The following is a 19,979-nucleotide window of genomic DNA, read 5'->3' as shown; positions in this document are numbered from 1 at the left end:
ATAGTCAACTCAAAACTAGTAAGAGTTGATTCTCTTTTTTCCGCGATCTATTTTCACTAACAAGGGTTAGGAAGAGTCTACTTCAACTAGTAAAAGTTGAGTTAAATTTTTCAAATCAACTCTTACTGCTCGTTTTATTTTGAGTTGACTCGAACTAGGAATAGTCAACTCTAACTGAGAATCAACTTGAACTGTAACATATATACTAAATTTCAAATCGAAAAGAAGAACGAAGAGCACCCTTCAGTATTTTTGTTAAAGTGTATGTATGGTAAACTAAAAAAATACATAGAGCTAATATCTGCAACTTCCGTTATACAACAAAAAAATATAGTATACTAACCCCTTACATCATAAATCATAACATAATGTACTTACAGACAATTAGATGTTTTTTTTATTACCAAAAAATATATATACCAGAACGATGAAATAATGTGCATAAACGAATGTAGTTTCTGTATCCAAATTAAATCTTAAACTGTCTTTTTTTAAACATTTATTCCTATTTCAGATATCCTCGTGTACACAGTTGCCACCGACCAAACCAACGGCTTCGACAGATACCTCCATTCAGCCAACGAGTTCAACATCCAACCGCAAATACTGGGTTTGGGTCACGAATGGAAAGGCGGACAAGTCAAAACCCATCCGGGAGGAGGCTTCAAGTTCAATTTGTTGAAGAAAGCACTAGAAGAACATAAAGCCAGCAAAAAATTAGTACTTTTTACGGATTCCTACGATGTGATATTTTTAGGGAAGATGGATGAGATCATTAGGAGGTTTAAGCAAACTGGTAAGTGGACAATTAGTCCAAGCTGTGGGTGAAAAATGGGTCGGTTTCAGGGTATAATTCAGGAATTTTTGAAACCTATCAGTTGTCGTAAAGGACGATGCCAGGAATAACTTATACTAAAATGTAACCAAAAATTTTGTGCGCTTTTTTATTTATGACGTTTTTCATTTGTTAAATTTGCTATTTTTAAAGATTTTTAATTTTGCAGCTTAGGATATTCATTTTAGAGAAAAACTTTTAAATAGAAACTTGTAGAAAATTAAAAAAGCTACAATTTGAGCTGTGTCAAGTTTAATTTCGTTAATTGGTTATTGCACAACGGTATGCGAAAGGTCCGAAATGGCCGTTTTTTGCAATTGCATTATTTATTGTAAAAATAACTTTTTTGTTTTTTAAGGCTTTAAAATGAAGATCTTTTAATTCCAAACTTTCAATATCACTTTTCTTCTTTGACATGTTATATATGTGTATGCCAAATTTCATGTCAATCCAAGCGATTCTTTAAAATCTGGAGCAAAAACCATGATTCAATGTACTATTCGTTATACCGATACAATAAATCACCATAGTTAAGAAAAATAAATCATTTTAAAAATCATTTTTAATAATTAAATGTAATTTTCGTTTAAAATAATTTTTATTTTAAGATAATATAAGTCTTTCTTTAGTCAATGACGTTGGAATAATTTCTTAATTGTTATAAATAGTCACTACGATTTAAGAAAACAAAAACAATTATCTCGGCTTCAGTTGGTCGTAGAAAATTTTTATTTTGTGTTAAATCTTCATTTTGTCTTCAGTAACAATAATCTGCAAGTTAGAAACTCATAGGACGTATAGGGGCCGCTTCACTTCTAAATGTTTATAAAGAAATTTTCCCCTTATTTTAAAACCCGAAATAAGAGATTAAAAAATGTTTTATGCATTTATTTGTATTACAATATGAAAATATGTCTTTAGAAAGAGAGTGGATCTAGTATTAACTCTACGATTTTTTTTCAAAAAGTAATTGCCTTTGACATTTGACCTATGGGGATAAACAATTTATAATATCTAAGCCACGAGTTCACTAATGGGGTTTTTCAAATTTTTTTATGTTTGGAATTAAAAGATCTTCATTTTAAAGCCTTAAAAAATAAAAATAGTCATTTTTACAATAAATAATGCAATTGCACAAAACGGCCATTTTGGACCTTTCGCAGGCTGTTTTGCAATAACCAATTAAAGAAATTAAACTTAGCTTAAACATAGCTCAAACTGTAGATTTTTTAATTTACTACAACTTTCTATTTAAAAGTTTTTCTCTAAAATGAATATCCTAAGCTGCAAAATTAAAAATATTTAAAAATAGCAAATTTAATAAATGAAAAACGTCATAAATAAAAAAAGCGCACAACATTTTTGGTTACATTTTAGTATAAGTTATTCCTGGCATCGTCCTTTACAACATCTGATAGGTTTCAAAAATACCTGAATTATAACACGTTTTTTCACCCACAGCCTGGGGTAAATGTAGTATGGAATAAGTTTTTGGTAAAAAAGAATCCGTTGCGAAAAAAGAAAAAACTCCGATATACTTACGGTGTGCAAAAAATACACATAGTTTTAAAAATTATGTATCACCCAAAATGGTCGCTATTATTATTAACTATTTTCAGAAACTACTGTTACGATTCTCCTCTACAGACCGTTATAACTTTATGATGGGTTCTAGCAGGATTCCTTCGGGCACGAATAGCTCTGGAGAGTACATCCCATGCACGTTATCGTTCAATGGGGTTCATGTCTGGAGACATCGCAGGCCACTCCAAACGGAGAATACCTTGAGTCCTATGAAGGCGGGTCTTAGCATCCCTAAATACAAAATTTTCACCCACAGCTCCTCGTCGTAATTTCACATGAGGTTCTAAAATCCGTGTGATGTACCTTTGTCCTTTTTTAGAGCCCCGTCAATAACCACAAATTCCGTGCGTCCACCTTCCATAATACCTGCCCAAAACATAACACTGCTACCAGCGAAAGGAAGTATAACGATACACTTCATTTATTATTTTTTTAATTGCTAATTTTAAATATTAACTTTCTTTTCTATACGAAAATAATATGGGTCATTTAAAATTCACATGTGTTTCGTTCCTAAAATACAAAACCAGATTGTATAAAATTAATGTCTTTTTCAGGGAAACACAAATTGCCAGATTGGCCACACTCTTTATGTCAACTTTTAAAGGAGCTTTTAAAACGCCAGATTTAGTAATTTATCGCCTTTTCTAGCCATATATTGTAGAATCGCATATATGATGACATAATAGTTTTGTGGTCTCGATCAGTATAGTCACAGCGGGCGCCCGGGGCAGTTCATTCACACCCTCGCAAAAATAACAAACTCTTACGAGATATAAACGAAGCACGCTTGTTTTCCCAAAATAAATAAATATATTACTGTTCGTTGTTTTTACACTTATTTAATTTAAGTTAATTGATTCCGTTAACCACCAACGGAACAGAAGTATGAGATGAGAATGGGCTAGTTGTGCAGGTCTTACTGGCTCTCGCCAAACACGACTTCACCGATTATCACTATTTTAACAGATTCTGGTCTCGTCCCGAGAGAGTGTGAAACATTTGTTGACTGTTGAAACATTTCCAAAACATGTGTTATTGAGCCCACTGAAGGCGGTGCAAAACATATCTATGTAGGTTGTAGCCGAGGAACTCTTATTGCTCAACAACTCCTCAAACCTGACTCCAAAATTCTTTTTCTTATTGTAGCCAATGATAATCTGACTCTGTAGCATGTCTGAAGTCTCTTTGGAGGGCTTGTCCAGGGGCCTGATTCTAAATCAAATTTCGACACTAAACAAGTCGCTTTCAATATGGCGACGGTTGAAATGCGATTGTGCGAGCCTTGTGGATTTTAGTTGAACTAACGAAGTGACGTCATGAAATAGCGACTATCGAAATTAATAGCGACTTTAAAAAGGGTGTTGATATTATAATTTCGACTGTCGAAATTATTTGACACGGAGATGAATGATTGGCCAAAAGCGAGGTTAGGTTTAGTTTAGATGTGTTTTGTTTATTTCTTGCAAGGAAAACTAAAGCAAAAGGTATTATAATATAGCTGGGTTTAATTGAAATTTGCTTGTTTTGAGGAATTAGATAGAATAGTATTAAATTAGAAATATAATAATTGAGAATGTCCACAACATGAATCATCAACTCAATGAAAGATGTAAGGTAATAATCTGGGAAAATTAGTAAAAAACAAGAAAAACTAATTACCAGCTATTTTATTGCTGGACATGCTGAAATCAAATCTTAAGACTTCCTATATTAGTAATATAGCTGTGCAAAGTCCACAGAAAGTGTGCTATTTTGTTTATAAACAAATTAGTGCTCCGAAATCTTTTTTTATTATTGCTCTATAACTCCGAAAATTTTAACTTTAAACCAAAACACTCGCATAAAAATTGACAGTAATTCTGCACATTGATAATTTATTCCAATTTCCTTCGACGGAAATTTTCCTCGGAAAATTCGGGTTTTCCAAACAAAATCTTTAATTTTCAACTAAAATTTGAGGGAAGTAATTATTTATCAATAATTAAATAATTTGGTGACAGTGACATAAATCTTTTTTGTTATAAGTGTCTTGAAGATATGAAAATTTGTATGTACAAAGAGGACCGGAATTAAAAGGTATCTAATGGTTCAAAGATTAAAATCCTGTTGTTTATAACTCTGTCGCAAATGCCGGTCAAATTTGACCGGTTATACCTGGAATCACTCCTCGCAATTCAATTTGTTTTTCTTCGTAAAGGACACAGAAGCCGTGCCCTTTTCAACAGCGTTAACTTAATTTAATTAAATCTAATATTTTCTGAGGGGTTCTATTTGTTTATAAGCCAAAAAATTGTTTCTTTATAACATTCCTGAGACCGCTCAAATGGTCCAATTTCAATCCTGTAAGGAACGTTGAATAGGTATAGTGCTTTTTTATACGAAAATCATAGTTATTCTGGTGTATCATAATCTTTCTGGTTATTATTTCGACCGAAATTTTTTAATTAACATTTTAATTATTGCTAAACTATTGGTTAGATTGTCGCCGGTCTCCTGATATACAGAGAGGGGCTAAATTATGGAATAAATTCATTTTCTCTAAAATGGACGATTTTAGAGAAAAATCCCGAAACAGGTCGATTTTTATTTTTAAATTAAATTTCTTGGCATATATTTCAAACTAGTGACGTCATCCATCCGAGCGTGATGACGTAATCGATTATTTTTTTTAAATAGGAATAGGGGTTCGTGTTGTAGCTCATTTACAAAGGCGTTCAATTATCTATTCAGTATTATAAACATTAATATCATTATTTATACAGGGAGGCCAAAAAATTTTTGAATTAAGTTAATTGACGCAAGAAGAAGAATGCATGTAATTTATTTAACTCAAAATACATTCTATTGCTGTCAGAAAATAGAAAAAAATATTTATTTTGCAAATAAACATTGCTTTTAGCTTAAATTAAATGTTCAAACTGCCAATAGGTAGGAGGGAGGCTGTTTGTGATTTAATTTAAGCGAAAAGAAATGCTTATTTGTGAAATAAACCTTTTCTTCTATTTTCTGACAGCAGTACAATGTATTTTGAGTTAAATAAATTACATACATTCTTTTTGCGCCAATTAATTTAATTCAAAAATTTTTTTTGGCAACCCTGTATAAATACCTAATGATAATAATGTTTATATTACTGAATAGAGAATTGAACGCCCTTTCAAATGACCTACCACACGACCCCTATTCCCATTAACAAAATTATCGATTACGTCATCACGCTCAGATGGATGACGTCACTAGTAAGAAATATATGCCAAAAAATTGTAATTTAAAAATAAAAATCGACCTCTTTCGGGATTTTGCTCCAAAATCGTCCGTTTTAAAGAAATGAATTTATTCCATAATTTAGCCCCTCTGTATAATCTACTATAATAAATCTTTCATGTCATCAATTATTTAATTATTGATAAATAATTAGGTACTTCCCTAAAATTTTAATTGAAAATTGCAGATTTTTTGGGAAAACTCGAATTTTCTGAGTAAAATTTTTGTTGAAGGAAATCGGAAAAAAAATAACTTTGTGCAGAACTAAATTACGGTGAATTTTTATTTGAGTGTTTTTGGCTCAAAGGAAAAATTTTAGGAGTTACAGACCACTAATTGAAAAATAAAGAAGATTTAGAAGTGCTAATTTGTTTATAAATAAAATAACACACTTTCTGCGGACTTGTCATACCTACTAATAAAGTAACGCATAAATTCGTTATTTCGTAAAGTGGTTACTTTAAGGAAAATTCTCGAAACACGTCGATTTTTATTTTTAAATTACGGTTTTTTGGCATATATATCATACTAGTGAAGTCATCCATCTGGGCGTGATGACTTAATCGATGATTTTTTTAAATGAGAATAGGGGTCATATGATAGCTCATTTAAAAGGGTATTCAGTTCTCTATCCAAGAATATAAACATTAACATAATTATTTATACAGTGTGTTCAAAAAACATTTTTTAATTAAAATAAGTGAGACAAAAAGAAGAATATAATGTAATTATTTAATTCAAAATACATTTTACTACTGTCAGTAAACAGAAAAAAATTTTATTTGACAAATAAACATTGATTTTCGCTTAAACGAAATGTTCAAACTGCCAAGCGACAGGTGGGTGGCAGCTTTAACATTGAATTTAAGCAAAAAACAATATTTATTTCTCAAATAAACATTTTTTTCCTGTTTTCTGACAACAGTAAAACGTATTTTGAATTAAATAAATTACGTACATTCTTCTTTTTGTTTCAATTATTTTAATTAAAAAAATGTTTTTTGAACACCTTGTATAAATAATTAGGTAAATGTTTATATTAGTGAATAGAGAATTGAATACCCTTTCAAATGAGCTATCACATGACCATTCTCATTTAAAAAAATCATCGATTACGTCATCGCGCCCAGATGGATGACGTCACTAGTATGATATATATGCCAAAAAATCTGAATCTAAAAATAAAAATCGACCCGTTTCAGGATTTTTCATTAATGTCGCTGGTTTACGAAATAATGAATTTATGCGTTACTTTATGGACGCACTGTATATGCAATCTTAAGATTCGATTTTAGCAATAAAATAGCTGGTAAATAATTTTTCCCAAAAATGGCATTTTTTCGATAATTTTCCCAGACTATCAACAAGTTCCAATAAACGGGAGCGCCAACCCAAATTCTGAGCAGTCTCAACATGATAAGATTAATATCCCCAGTTGTAACTAATATCGAAATGAATAAGAATCGCTATATTCTGCGGCTGTCATGGCGGTGTCGAAATGAAATTGCGACTGTCGAAATGAATTAGAATCAGGGCCCAGACATAGAAGAAATCTGGAAATTGTGCGAATGAAAATTCTGATATATTTATTATGTTACTCATTGGTAACTCGTGGTCTACCCCAGGGAGATCTATTCTATATCAAATTCAGACAGACATCTCTCTGTGAAACACCCACACTTTCCGCCACGAACCGTTGAGTGGTCTTCTTCAACTAAAGCGATAATTCTTGCACGGTCCAACTCAGAAATTAAATTCTATTATTCAATTATTATACCTAAATGACGTTTTCCCAAATTTTACCAGCATCAATTCTTCAAATGTTTACACCTTGGCAAAAGCAGATCAATTAAATGAGTAATTAAATAAAATACAAAACCAAAAAAGGTCTATTTTATATGAAAAAGGCCTATTAAATAATGTGATAAAGATATGGATTTATAAAAGTGTAAAAATCGTGAATACAAGGGTTGTTGCATAACTTTTGAAACTGTGTAAAGGGATGCAATAAAATCTGATAAAAAATAATGAAACAGGAGTTAAATCCACGCACGGAGCGAATTATTTGCACTTACTTATTTAAACGTTGTAGAAATGTTATGATATTTTACTAATTATTGCTTAAGGGAAGGCGCAAAATGTCGCCTGTAAAAATTTTCAATGTGTTTTCAAAATGAAAGATTAAGTTACTTATTACTGAGGGCCGAAAATCCCTTAGAATAAATAAAAAGTTTCTTTTGGATGAAATATTTGCAATTAAAAATTACATTAAATTTTTTCTTTTATTTTCACCCCTGTAACTTATTAAAATAAACATTATAGAAGTTTTCAGGGACTTTCAGCCCACAGTAATAATGTAATCTTTCATACTGTGTTTAAATTTTTCAAAAATATTTATTACTTTTCTCATAATTCGAAAAAAATTAATACATATAAAACAAATTAAACATTTTGCGCCCATGCCCTTAAAAAGTACGAACAACATCATAATAACCGGTTTTTATATATCGAAGAAATAAATTCTAGTGAATTCTAAAACAAATTCTTCTCATACCCAAACTTTTTTAGGTGCTAAGATTCTTTTCGGTGCTGAGCCTTTCTGCTGGCCGGATCCGAAACTAGCGGATCAGTATCCGGAAGCCATTGAAGGAAAACGGTTCCTAAATTCGGGAATGTTTATAGGATACGCGCCCGAAATCTACAAATTATTAACTAGGGATGAAATCCAGGATACTGACGACGATCAGTTGTATTGCACCAAGGCGTATTTGGACGAGCAGTTCAGGGACGAAGCTCAAATCAAGCTGGACCATAAAAGTGAAATATTCCAGAACCTTAACGGCGTATCAGGTTAGTATATGATTATTTTCTTTTTAATTTCAGACAATATTGAGTCCAGCGTTAAGATGGGTACACATATGCGAGCCGAACTGTTCGCGAACTGCTCGCATATGTGTGAACTAAATTCAAACGAGGAACAAGTCACACAATCTCGATGCGACGACACGGACAGACAATATCGCTGTTGACACAGTCCAAATTGAACTGCGAATATCCTTTGTGTTCGTCCCAAGAAACCACAGGCCGTGGTTCGTGACGAGCGACGAACGAACAACTCACAATCGGTTCGCGTCGTACAAATACGAATATAGCGTTCGTAAACGGTTCGGCTCGCATATGTGTACCTACCTTAAGATGAACTTTTGTTGCTCGATAAATATCAAACTTACTTGTGCCAATCTCTATTCTTCTGCAAGACTGCGATTTATTCTGGTCTGGGCACCATTTAATTGTGTCTTGACTATTCTGGAAGCATCGAGTACCCATTGTTGTAATCATAGAAGTGAACGAGAGATCACAGCTATTTTTATTAAAACGTTTTTATATACTTGGCTTGGTCTGTGTCACGGTCTTCGCAAATTTTGTAATCCATTTTAAAAATAGTTCTAGGCTACCTAGGTAACTGAAATTTTCAGAATAACTTAGAACTAGCTAACAATGCAATATTTAACTGCTATTATACAGGATCATTGATTAGTGGGGTAAAGCTCCGTAGATCCGTGATAGTAATGGATAGCGATAAAAGTTAATAACAAAAATTGTAGTCAACTTTGAGTTTCACATTACAAAATTAGTTAGAAGGTTACAGGGTGTTCGATAACATAGTGGCAGATCAAAGTTATGTTTTTTTTTAATGGAAAACGCTGTATTTTATTTTATATTCGAAATCTTCTTAACTTCTCCATTACAAAAATATAAAGGTTTGGTATGTTATACAGGGTATTTACAAAGTTATAACCAATTTTATATGAAAATCGTAACAAGTTTAACTTCCTGTATAAATAAAAATAAGCACAATGGCAATGGTTTATTCATGTCATATTTTTGTATTTATTGTCAAAATTTTCATAAATGATCGATATTGCTAATTTTTATTTATATTGAATACAGGGTGAGTCAAAACGCAAGTACATTATTTTCTCAGTAATTTTAGATGAAACACCTTGTATTTTATATCACTATCGAAAAGTACCATTACCGTACTTTAATTTTTATATAACATTCCCTACATATGTCTAAATTTATTAGTTTTCGAGATATTTTTTTATTTTTCAGAGCAAATTATTAATTACAGGTCTAAATCTATCCCAATTTTAGGTAAGCCATGACTGAATTGTCTAAAACTGACAATTTACGATTACTGATTATCAATCTGTAATCAAAGTTGGCTACAATTTTTGTTACTAACTTTTATTGCTATCTATTACTATAACGGATCTACGGAGCTTTACCCCACTAATCAATCAACCTGTATGGATAAATCGATTTTTTTTATTTCAAAATATTTAAAAAATGTGACTAATGCAATGATATGTTAAAGTACGTTAATAAATCGATATCTACAAATTGATGGTGAGTCACTGGCATTAGATTTCAGATCGAGAGTTTCCTAGTTTGAACACGGCTGTTGCGTATCTTTTTATTTTTTTTTAATAAATAATTAAAGGTTGATATACTTAAAATCCATATTTTATAAGTTTTACTATAAATATTAACAGATATTTACTATAGATCAGCGATTCTCAATCTGTGGTACATGTACCACTGGTGGTACAATTCATTACTTGCGGTGGTACACAAAACACAAAAAAAATTAAAATAGTAGTACTTAGTAAGTCTTGATAATACACTCTAAAAATACAGGGTGTAACAAAAATACAGGTCATAAATTAAATCACATATTCTGGAACCAAAAATAGTTCGATTGAACCTAACTTACCCTAGTACAAATATACACACAAAAAAAAGTTACAGCCCTTTGAAGTTACAAAATAAAAATCGATTTTTTCCAATATATCGAAAACTATTTAAGTTTTCTTATTGAAAACGGACATGTGGCATTATTATGACAGGAAAATCTTTAAAAAAAATTCTGCACCTCATAAAAATTTTATGGGGGTTTTGTTCCTATAAACCCCCCAAACTTTTGTGTACGTTCCAATTAAATTATCATTGTGGCAACATTAGTTAAACACAATGTTTTTAAAACTTTTTTGCCTCTTAGTATTTTTCTGATAAGGCACCTTTTATCGAAATGTGGCTTCTTTTTTAATACGGTTCAAAATATACTTATAAAATCTATAAAATTTATAAATAAATTTTCATATTATTATAGGGTCTCTATAATCAATCGTACTTAACAGTAGGTATACAAATATGTGGTGGATTTTTCTAACTAGTTTTATCGAGATATTTTGAATATTTGTCATATCCACCACATATTTGTATACCTACTGTTAAGTACGATTGATTATAGAGACCCTATAATAATATGAAAATTTATTTATAAATTTTATAGATTTTATAAGTATATTTTGAACCGTATTAAAAAAGAAGCCACATTTCGATAAAAGGTGCCTTATCAGAAAAATACTAAGAGGCAAAAAAGTTTTAAAGACATTGTGTTCAACTAATGGTACCGCAATAATAGTTTAATTGGAATGTACACAAACATTTGGGGGGTGTAAAGGCACAAAATCTCCATAAAATTGTTATGTTAACATATTAAAAAAGAAGCCGCATCTCGATTAAAACTGGTTTATCTAAAAAATACTAAGAGGGAAAAAAGTTTCAAAAACATTGTGTTTAACTAACGGCACCACAATAATAATTTAATTGGAACGTACATAAAAGTTTGGGGGGGGGGGGGTTTAAGGGAACAAAACCCCCATAAAATTTTTATGAGGTGCACAAATTTCACTATAATTTCTTTTTAAGATGTTCCTGCCATAGTCATTAGTCATGCCACTTGTCCATTTTCATTAAAAAATCTCCAATAGTTCGCTATATAGGAAAAAATCGTTTTTCATTTTGTAACTTCAAAGGGCTGTAACTTTTTTGTGTGTGCATATTTGTACTAGGGTAAGTTACGTTCAATCGAACTATTTTTGGTTCCAGAATATGTGATTTAATTTATGACCTGTATTTTTGTTACACCCTGTATATGTGGTACCAAAAATAATAAAAAAAACTGTAGGTGGTACATGACTCAAAAAGTTTGAGAACCGCTGCTATAGATATTAACAGTTTTGTAAATAAAATAATATCTAAATTGAACTTGTTTCCAGTAGAGGTATTTAATTCTTCGGATTTAAAACTTTGAACTGTTTTAATTAAGTAGAAGTCGCTACAGCGGCAGCGTCTGTAAGCGAATTATTTCTATAATTCGGCATTGGGAGACAGCTTATCTTCTTTTCGGTTCAGAATAGACCATAGAGCCTCTCTGATGATCCCTAAAAAGGGTGAAACGTACTGTAACAAAAGATTACTTTTGACCGACCCTCGTATAACACGTCCCATCTCCACACACGCATTCCACGTCGATCTTTCTTGATAAGACGCGATGTAGTGGGGCAGAAGACGAGCTATTCTCCGAATGTCGAGACAGTAACTAGAGATGGGCAGAATCTTCGAGAAATAACGGCTGGGCTATAAATTGGAACGGATTTTGTAAATAGGTTTAGTTTAAACTAGAGATTTGTAAATAAAACTTGTATAAATAAATTAATAAAGTCGTATATAAATACGAACGCTCGTTTGATTGTTACAGTACGTAGGAGGATGCTGGTCACGTCTGAAACGAATTGAAATATAGCTCTGTCTTTGATTTTCATTTTCTATTAGTCTTACTCTTATCTGAGTACAGGGAACCAAGATTCGTTGGAATTTTTACCTAGATGAGTAGACACGTAGTGGAATGCAATTTTAGATTTCGCCTAGTCTTCTTCTAATTCATCGTTCGTTTACTTTGCAAGTTTAGAATGCACGAATTTGGGTTGTCACCAGAACTTGGTTCCAGTAGAAGTCTTTAAAGAGGTGACACACATGCGAGTAAGTACGCGAACTTATGGCTCGACGACCTTTTTCGCGCATGTATCACCGCAACTATCCAACAATTTTGAAATCTTACTCGTAGCCTGTACGTGTATCACTGCGTCGAGCTGCGAGCCGTTATTTTATTGCGTTTAAGTTACACCTACATTTTCACTAATTAAGCAAATTGCCTATTGTGACGAATTACCGACAGCAAATAACAGGTTCCGTCTCGACAGCTCGTTACGTATGGAGACATCTGGAAGGTTGACTCATCAGACGAGCAAGGAAGAGATTTCTCTAGAAAGATCGCCTACGTATTATCTACTAAAGTTGGGCGGTTCCGTTTTTCTGGAACGTTCAAGAACATGGCTTGTATTTTTGTATTCAATATAAATAAGGATGGAATTTTTAGTGTAGTTAGTCTGTAAAATAAATTCGTCTATAACTTGTATAAATAAATTCGTATAAACGAACCGAGAGTATTATTTTAACCGTAAGCACGCTACACTATAGATAATTGAATCGTTTATTGTTGAAAGGAGACAAGTTACATTTATAAGTTTTTAGAAAACCGTAAGAAACTATTTTAAGCTATTATACTAAATTATTTTAGATTATTTGTTTTTGAGTAAACCTACTTATTTATAGGCCTACCTTGTATTAAATTATAATAGATCAAAAACAAGTGATATACATATTTTTCACATCATAATTTTGACAGCTTACCTCACTTAAAAAAATGAACGACGGTGGTCTATTAGGACAAATTTTTTTTTTTTGAAAAATAAAACGATATTTTTTGTAAAATATAATGTAAAATATAATTTTTATGAAACGTAGGTACTGAACATACCGACAATATACCTAAATCTGCCCTGTGTCACCGACGGCGAGCCGAGTAAGTCCGCGATCTTTAAACCCGCGTACTTAAAGTTTACGTATGTGTCACTCGCTTTAGTTCTTCGGATCCAAAACTTTGAACTGTTTTTTGAAATAATAAATCTCTGCTGGTAAATAAATTATTAAAAAATAAATTAAAATTAAAAACCGCTTATGTTTCATTTCGGTTCAGTGTCTCCACCATCCCCATACGTACGGTCCTGTCTCGCCAGACGTCTTCAGTGGTGTTAGATCAGCGATACTCAACCTTTTTCTTTCCTGGGCCACATAGTAGCTATTGCCACAGCTTGCGGGCCGCAATCAAGATGAAGTTGTATACAGGGTGTTTCATTGGGAAAAGGGAAAAGAATACTTGAATCGTGAATAGAGGTAAATGAGGCGGTTCTAGACATACTAAATTTATTGCTCCACCGACTTTATAACCGAGTTACAGGGTGTTTTATCGATTTTGCCCATTTCTTTCCGGACCCATAACTTTAGAACCACCTTGTATATTTTTTGATATTTGGTACAGATATGTCACATTTAGAACCCAAACCACCCAACTACTAATCACAAGAAAAATCCAGGTCCGGATTAAACAAAATTATAAATCCATTGTGACCTTGAAACAACATCCTGTATATTGAAATTTTCAAAACCCGTTTGCACATTTGAAAAGAGCTTTAATTGAGCTTCCATTTTTTGCGCAGACAATTCAATGACTATAATTTTAAAATTATGTCGAAATTTTTAGGAACTCGTACTCGGTACTTTCAAAACAAAAATTTCGATATGATTAAGTATTTCAAAATTAATGTCATTAAATTATCTGCGCAAAAAATTGAAGCGAGCAATTAAATTTAGTTTTTATGCTTTTTTTAAATGTGCAGACGTATTTTAAAAATTTTAATATAAGGTTGTTGTTTCAAGATCACAATTATTTTAATTTTTTTTGTTAATCCGGACCTGAATTTTTCTTGTAATTACTAAATGGGTCGTTGCAATGTAGTAAATAAGTATTGATTATTTGTAAAATGAGTATTTGTTCATTAACTTTAATAATTTATTATTAAAAGTTAATAATACATTGCCTTTTAATTAGAGTTCTTAAAAATTTCAATATAATATTTAAAATTAAAGTCATTAAATTGTCTGCCTCACTCCCAAACACGCCTCAAACATATCGGCACATTATCAAATAATTTGAAAAAACACGTGAAATTTGGCAAATCATTTGATCGCTGGGCCCTTTAATTAGCATTCGGGCCGCATAAAAAACGCTAGAGGGCCGCAGGTTGAGTATCACTGTGTTAGATGAATACCTCTGAATCGAAACGAAACTAAGCTGCATATTTAAGATGAATTATGAAATAACATTTTTTATGGATTTTCTTTAATTTAAAAAAATTTTATGGGATGAGAAAAAATAAAGTTTCAGTGTTCCATAAATGGGAGGCTGGCCTATAATGGGTTATAAATAAAACAACACTATTTGAACATTTCACAAACATTTGAACTATCATGACCCCGACTAATGACCCAAATAATTCCACCACTTCAACATAGAACATAGAAACTCTGAAAATATTCCACCAAAAAATAATAAATAGAGATAAGTGGATCGAAAAATCAGATGTGCGACGTCACCATTAGCGCCTCTTGGAAAAGTTAGCAAAAGAGAAAAACAGAAGAATTTTTCACCAAGATGTAAAAAAGTAAAATTAACTTTGTTTGGAGTTTGGTTGTGGATCATGGAACAACACACTATTGACTTATCGATTCATTCGAACCTTGGAAAGCATAATAAAGAGTACTCTTTTATTGGACTATTTCTAACGAAATTAAATAATACCTCTTGTATCTTACTATATTTATTAAAGAGAGCCGAACATTGATTAACCTTCAGACGCTTAGTTAATTGTATGGGTTCAAAGCAATTTTGGGTCTTGGCACAATATATGTCGATACGGGCGTAAGAATTTGTTTCTACTGAAGAATTATTTTATTGCAGATTGACATGGTGGAATGTATTCCCAATAACCAATACATTTACTTGTACCTTATGCGGAGCTCTTCTCGTTTCTTCGTTACGTGGGCTTTCTAGCGTAGCCTTATGTCAAGAGTGATACCCAAATATTTGGCTGTATCTGCATAAGTTTCTGGGTATTATTTATTAGAATGCGTCTTTTGTTTTTATTTGTAAAGTTGATATGGACGGACTTAGTTTCATTCAACTAAATTTGCCACAGATTAATGCATTCATTAATTTGATTAATGGAAGTTTATATGTAGATTTTTAACTGCTTCTTCGTGATCTTTGCTTACGGCCAAGAGAACGGTGACGTCTGTTTTGCTTATTTGAATAAATTTTTTATTATCTCGCTCATGGGCTACATTAAGTTACATAAGCTTTATTATTATTTTAGCTGAAATCGAAATCGCTACTCGGCAAGAAAAAGAAGGCGAAGGAGAATTATACTACGTCAGAAATACGTTGACTCGTACCGAACCTTTAGTCATCCACGGTAACGGTGCAGCCAAATACGCTCTGAACTATCTCAGCAATTACGTTCCTAACGTATGGAACTCCGTGGACGGGTGTAAACAATGCAAGAAGGGAGCGATCAGTCTCGGTACTACTGCGCCTAAAGATTTTCCTTCCGTGCTGATTTCTGTATTCATCGAACAAAGCACGCCGTTTTTGGAAGAGATGTTGCAGAAGGTGTACTTCCTGGACTATCCTAAAGAAAGACTTCATATTTTTATTCATAATTCGGTAAGTACTATCAATCTTTTTCATGATTTACACGCGAGATCTGTGGCTTAGCCCAGTATCTATACATTTTAATGTGTTGTTTGGCAATTACTCTTCTATGAAGGATTTATACCTATAGGACGTAAGTTTTTTCAATCTTGTATTTTTATAAAAAGTCTCTTAACTTAAATGCCCTTTTAGGAAGCTCTGATGATGGCATGTGGTGTGCTGAAAGTACTTAGCTAATTAATAAAAAAATTTTACACACTATCAACTTTTTTGAGAACATACACATGTTTGCCGGTTTGACCTTTTCCATGATTGTTTTGTTGTTTTTGCTTAACTTTTGTTTCTGAGCTTTTACAGTTTTGAGTTATAAAAAAAGTAAAATTTATATTTTTTTAAAAATTTCACCCCTCCTGGGAATCCCTCTCAATGACGAGACAACACTATACACTTTGTTTTGCTGATTACCAAATGCTGATTGCTCAGGATCATGACGAATTGAGTTACATGACGCGGAAGCTAATAGAAGAATATAACAAGTGAAGAAAACTGAAGCCATGTGTATTGGAGGGACAAAGCAGTCCATTACATTAGACGATGGGGTAGAAATTAAACACTGTGATGAATACAAGTACTTGGACATAAAGATAACTCAAGATGGAACACTCGATGGTGCTATAAAAGACCGAAACATACAGGGTAGAAAAGCCATATCCATGATGAACGGCATTCTGTGGGACCAAACAATATCTGAAGCGAACAAACAGCTCATATACAATACCATACTTAGCCACTGAAATAAAGAACGGAGAAAATGTTACTAGTAACAGAAATGGACTTCTGGAGAAGAGCAGCAGGCAAATCAAGAAGAGATCGGGTACCAATTACCAAATGAGAGTGTGTTTGCGTAACTTGGAATCATATGGGAAACTTTTTTAATGTAAATTTTACGAAAAAAAGTTATTCTTTATAAAGTGCTCTGCATAGTCTAAAACCTAAGACGCAATCATCAGATATCAAATTTTATCAACAGTATACGAGGTATGTCAAAAAATATGAATTTCGCTCAAGAGTAAAGTGCCTTTATATTTCACAATATCGAAAATTGTCATTGAGAAAAGTTGTTTGTAATTAAAAATTATGTTATATTATGCATTTACACTCTTCTAGTTGAAAAAAAATTGAAATTTTCCTCAAATCACGGACACCCAACATCATTTTATTTATAATAGCTCCGTTATTATTAATTTTACGAAAAAAAGTTATTCTTCATAAAACGTTCTGCATAGTCTAGCAACTAAGATAAAATTATAAGATATTAAATTTTGTCATTTTTATACGAGGTATGTCAAAAAATATGAATTTCGCTGAAGAGTAAAGTACATACCTTTATTTTTCATAATATTGAAATTTGTTATTATAAAAAGTTGTTCAGAATTAAAAACTATATTTCATTGTGCAATTGCATCCTTCTAGTTGAAATATTGTGAACTGTAAAGGTATTGTACTCTTGAGCGAAATTCATATTTTTTGACATACCTCGTATAGCATTTAAAAAAAGTGATATCTTATGATTGCATCTTAGTTTTTTGACTATTCAGACAATTTTATAAAGAATAACGTTTTTTCGTAAAATTAATAATAACGGAGTTATCTTATAAAAATGATGTTGGGTATCTTTGGGTAAATTTTCAAAAAAAAAAATTTCAATTAGAAGAGTGTAAATGCATATTATAACATAATTTTTAATTACAAACAACTTTTCTTTAATAATAATTTTTGATATTGTGAAATATAAAGGCACTTTACTCTTGAGCGAAATTCATATTTTTGTACATACCTCGTATTTTATTGATAAAATCTGATATCTGATGATTGCATCTTAGGTTTTAGACTATGCAGAGAACTATATAAAGAATAACTTTTTTTCGTAAAATTGATATTAAAATAGTTTCCCATATGGTTCCAAGTTACGCAGACACACTGTATACAATAATTGATGACATAAAAACAAAACAACTAGTATGGTACGGCCATGTAAAGAGAATGCCAGATGACAGGATCCCTAAACAGATTTTGGCATGGACACCACAAGGGAGAAGAAAAAGAGGGAGGCCGAGAAAAAACTGGAGGGAGGAAACTGAAAAAGAACTAGAGGAAAGAGAAATCCCTCCAGGTATATGGTTAAACAGAGAAGAATGGCGGTTAGGAGTCGGAGAACGCTGTAAGCCGATAGTAGTATGTAGTAGTAAAAAATTTCACTGTATTTGACACATTGAACTTCAATGTAGCTGCATAGCTGTACTTTTTGCTATGTTTAACAAACACCTTGTTTATTTTCAGGTTAAATATCATGTCGACATTGTTAAAGACTTCGTAGACAAGTACAGCAGTGATTATGCATCGTTCAAACAAATAACTCCAGAAGATGGTACACCTGAATGGACAGCCCGTGATTTGTCGCTGTAAGTATACGCTGTCAAGTTAGTTTTTACTCAATTATTTAGATGTAGATCCTCACATGTCCGCTATTCATCGGACTGTGTCTTTATAAATTTTTAAAAAGCTCAGGCAACAGATAGTTACCAAGGATTCTGCACTCTGACCTCTAGAGAATTTTCTATGCCTTTAGATAGATGTCGCTAACGCGTCCGTACGCATTTAATTTTATTAATATGCATACTTCGACAGCTTGGATTCAGTTCGCTTCGGGATATACCACAAGCAGCTCTGAAGACGTTGAAAAGCAGAAATTTATTTAATTGATTGATTCGACCGTTACTTGATGGAAGTTCATTTTATCTAACAATAAAACACTGAAAACATTTTTAGTTTTCTATACTTACACAAAATTTATTATAACTATGTGACTACAGCTGTTTCGGCAGAGTGCCTTTCTCAAGTGATTTAGTTTACTATGTGTTTGTCTTTTTAAAGTCTTTAACTGAAGAGGTTGAGGAGTGGGGAGCTGTTTGTCTCGAGTTGGTCATTCAGAATTATATCTGTATTTTTTAATTTATTAATTTCCATAGATTCTAATAAAGATAGCTTAAGGCCTTTATTTTGAATATGCAGAATTTGAAACTCTTCATTAAAAGAATGATTATGATCTAGAAGGTGAAGTGCGTATGTAGAAGTGTCTGTTTTTATATTGTTGAAAGCCCTTTTGTGTTCTGCTATCCGTTTGTCAAAGGTTCTGCCAGTTTGACCGATGTAAGTTTTCAAACAGTCACCCCAAGTTAGTTTGTAAACACCACTCTGTAGTTGTTTTCTCTTTCGGCTCTTATTGTTCTTAATATATTTGTTTAAGTTGTTGTTAGTTCTGAAAGCTCGTGTTATTCCTTTCTTTTTTATGTATCTGGCTATTTTTGTTGTTGATCTTGTCAGTATATGTGATAGAGCAGAAGGTACTGGGTTCTTTCTGTGGTGGTGGATAGACTAATTTCAGGACTTTCTTTGGAGTTTTTGGTTTAAAATTTTATTAATTGTTCAGTTCTGTTTCAAAGTTATTTCTACATAATATTCATACGTAGATCACTTCTACACATAGTAGTAGTTCACATAGTAGTTCACTTCTACATACGCACTTCACCTTCTAGATCATAATCATTCTTTTAATGAAGAGTTTCAAATTCTGCATACTCAAAATAAAGGCCTTAAGCTATCTTTATTAGAATCTATGGAAATTAATAAATTAAAAAATACAGATATAATTCTGAATGACCAACTCGAGACAAACAGCTCCCCACTCCTCAACCTCTTCAGTTAAAGACT

At 32.2% G+C, this 19,979-nt stretch overlaps 1 protein-coding gene across 2 annotated transcripts in view; it reads left to right on the top strand.

Moving 5' to 3' along the window:
- The window catches only part of LOC114332014 (procollagen-lysine,2-oxoglutarate 5-dioxygenase), a 117,874-nt gene that overhangs the window by 32,449 nt on the left and 65,446 nt on the right, over nucleotides 1-19,979 (top strand). For both annotated transcript variants that reach the window (XM_028281714.2, XM_028281722.2), the window contains 4 exons: nucleotides 515-796; nucleotides 8,255-8,536; nucleotides 15,871-16,220; nucleotides 18,549-18,670. In XM_028281714.2, the coding sequence (XP_028137515.2) occupies nucleotides 515-796; nucleotides 8,255-8,536; nucleotides 15,871-16,220; nucleotides 18,549-18,670 (1,036 nt within the window). The remainder of the gene's footprint in view (nucleotides 1-514; nucleotides 797-8,254; nucleotides 8,537-15,870; nucleotides 16,221-18,548; nucleotides 18,671-19,979) is intronic.

The sequence above is a fragment of the Diabrotica virgifera genome, chromosome 6, assembly GCF_917563875.1.
Source record: "Diabrotica virgifera virgifera chromosome 6, PGI_DIABVI_V3a".
In the NCBI taxonomy this organism is placed as follows: Eukaryota; Metazoa; Arthropoda; class Insecta; order Coleoptera; family Chrysomelidae; genus Diabrotica; species Diabrotica virgifera.
This window is presented reverse-complemented; position numbering and strand designations above follow the sequence as displayed.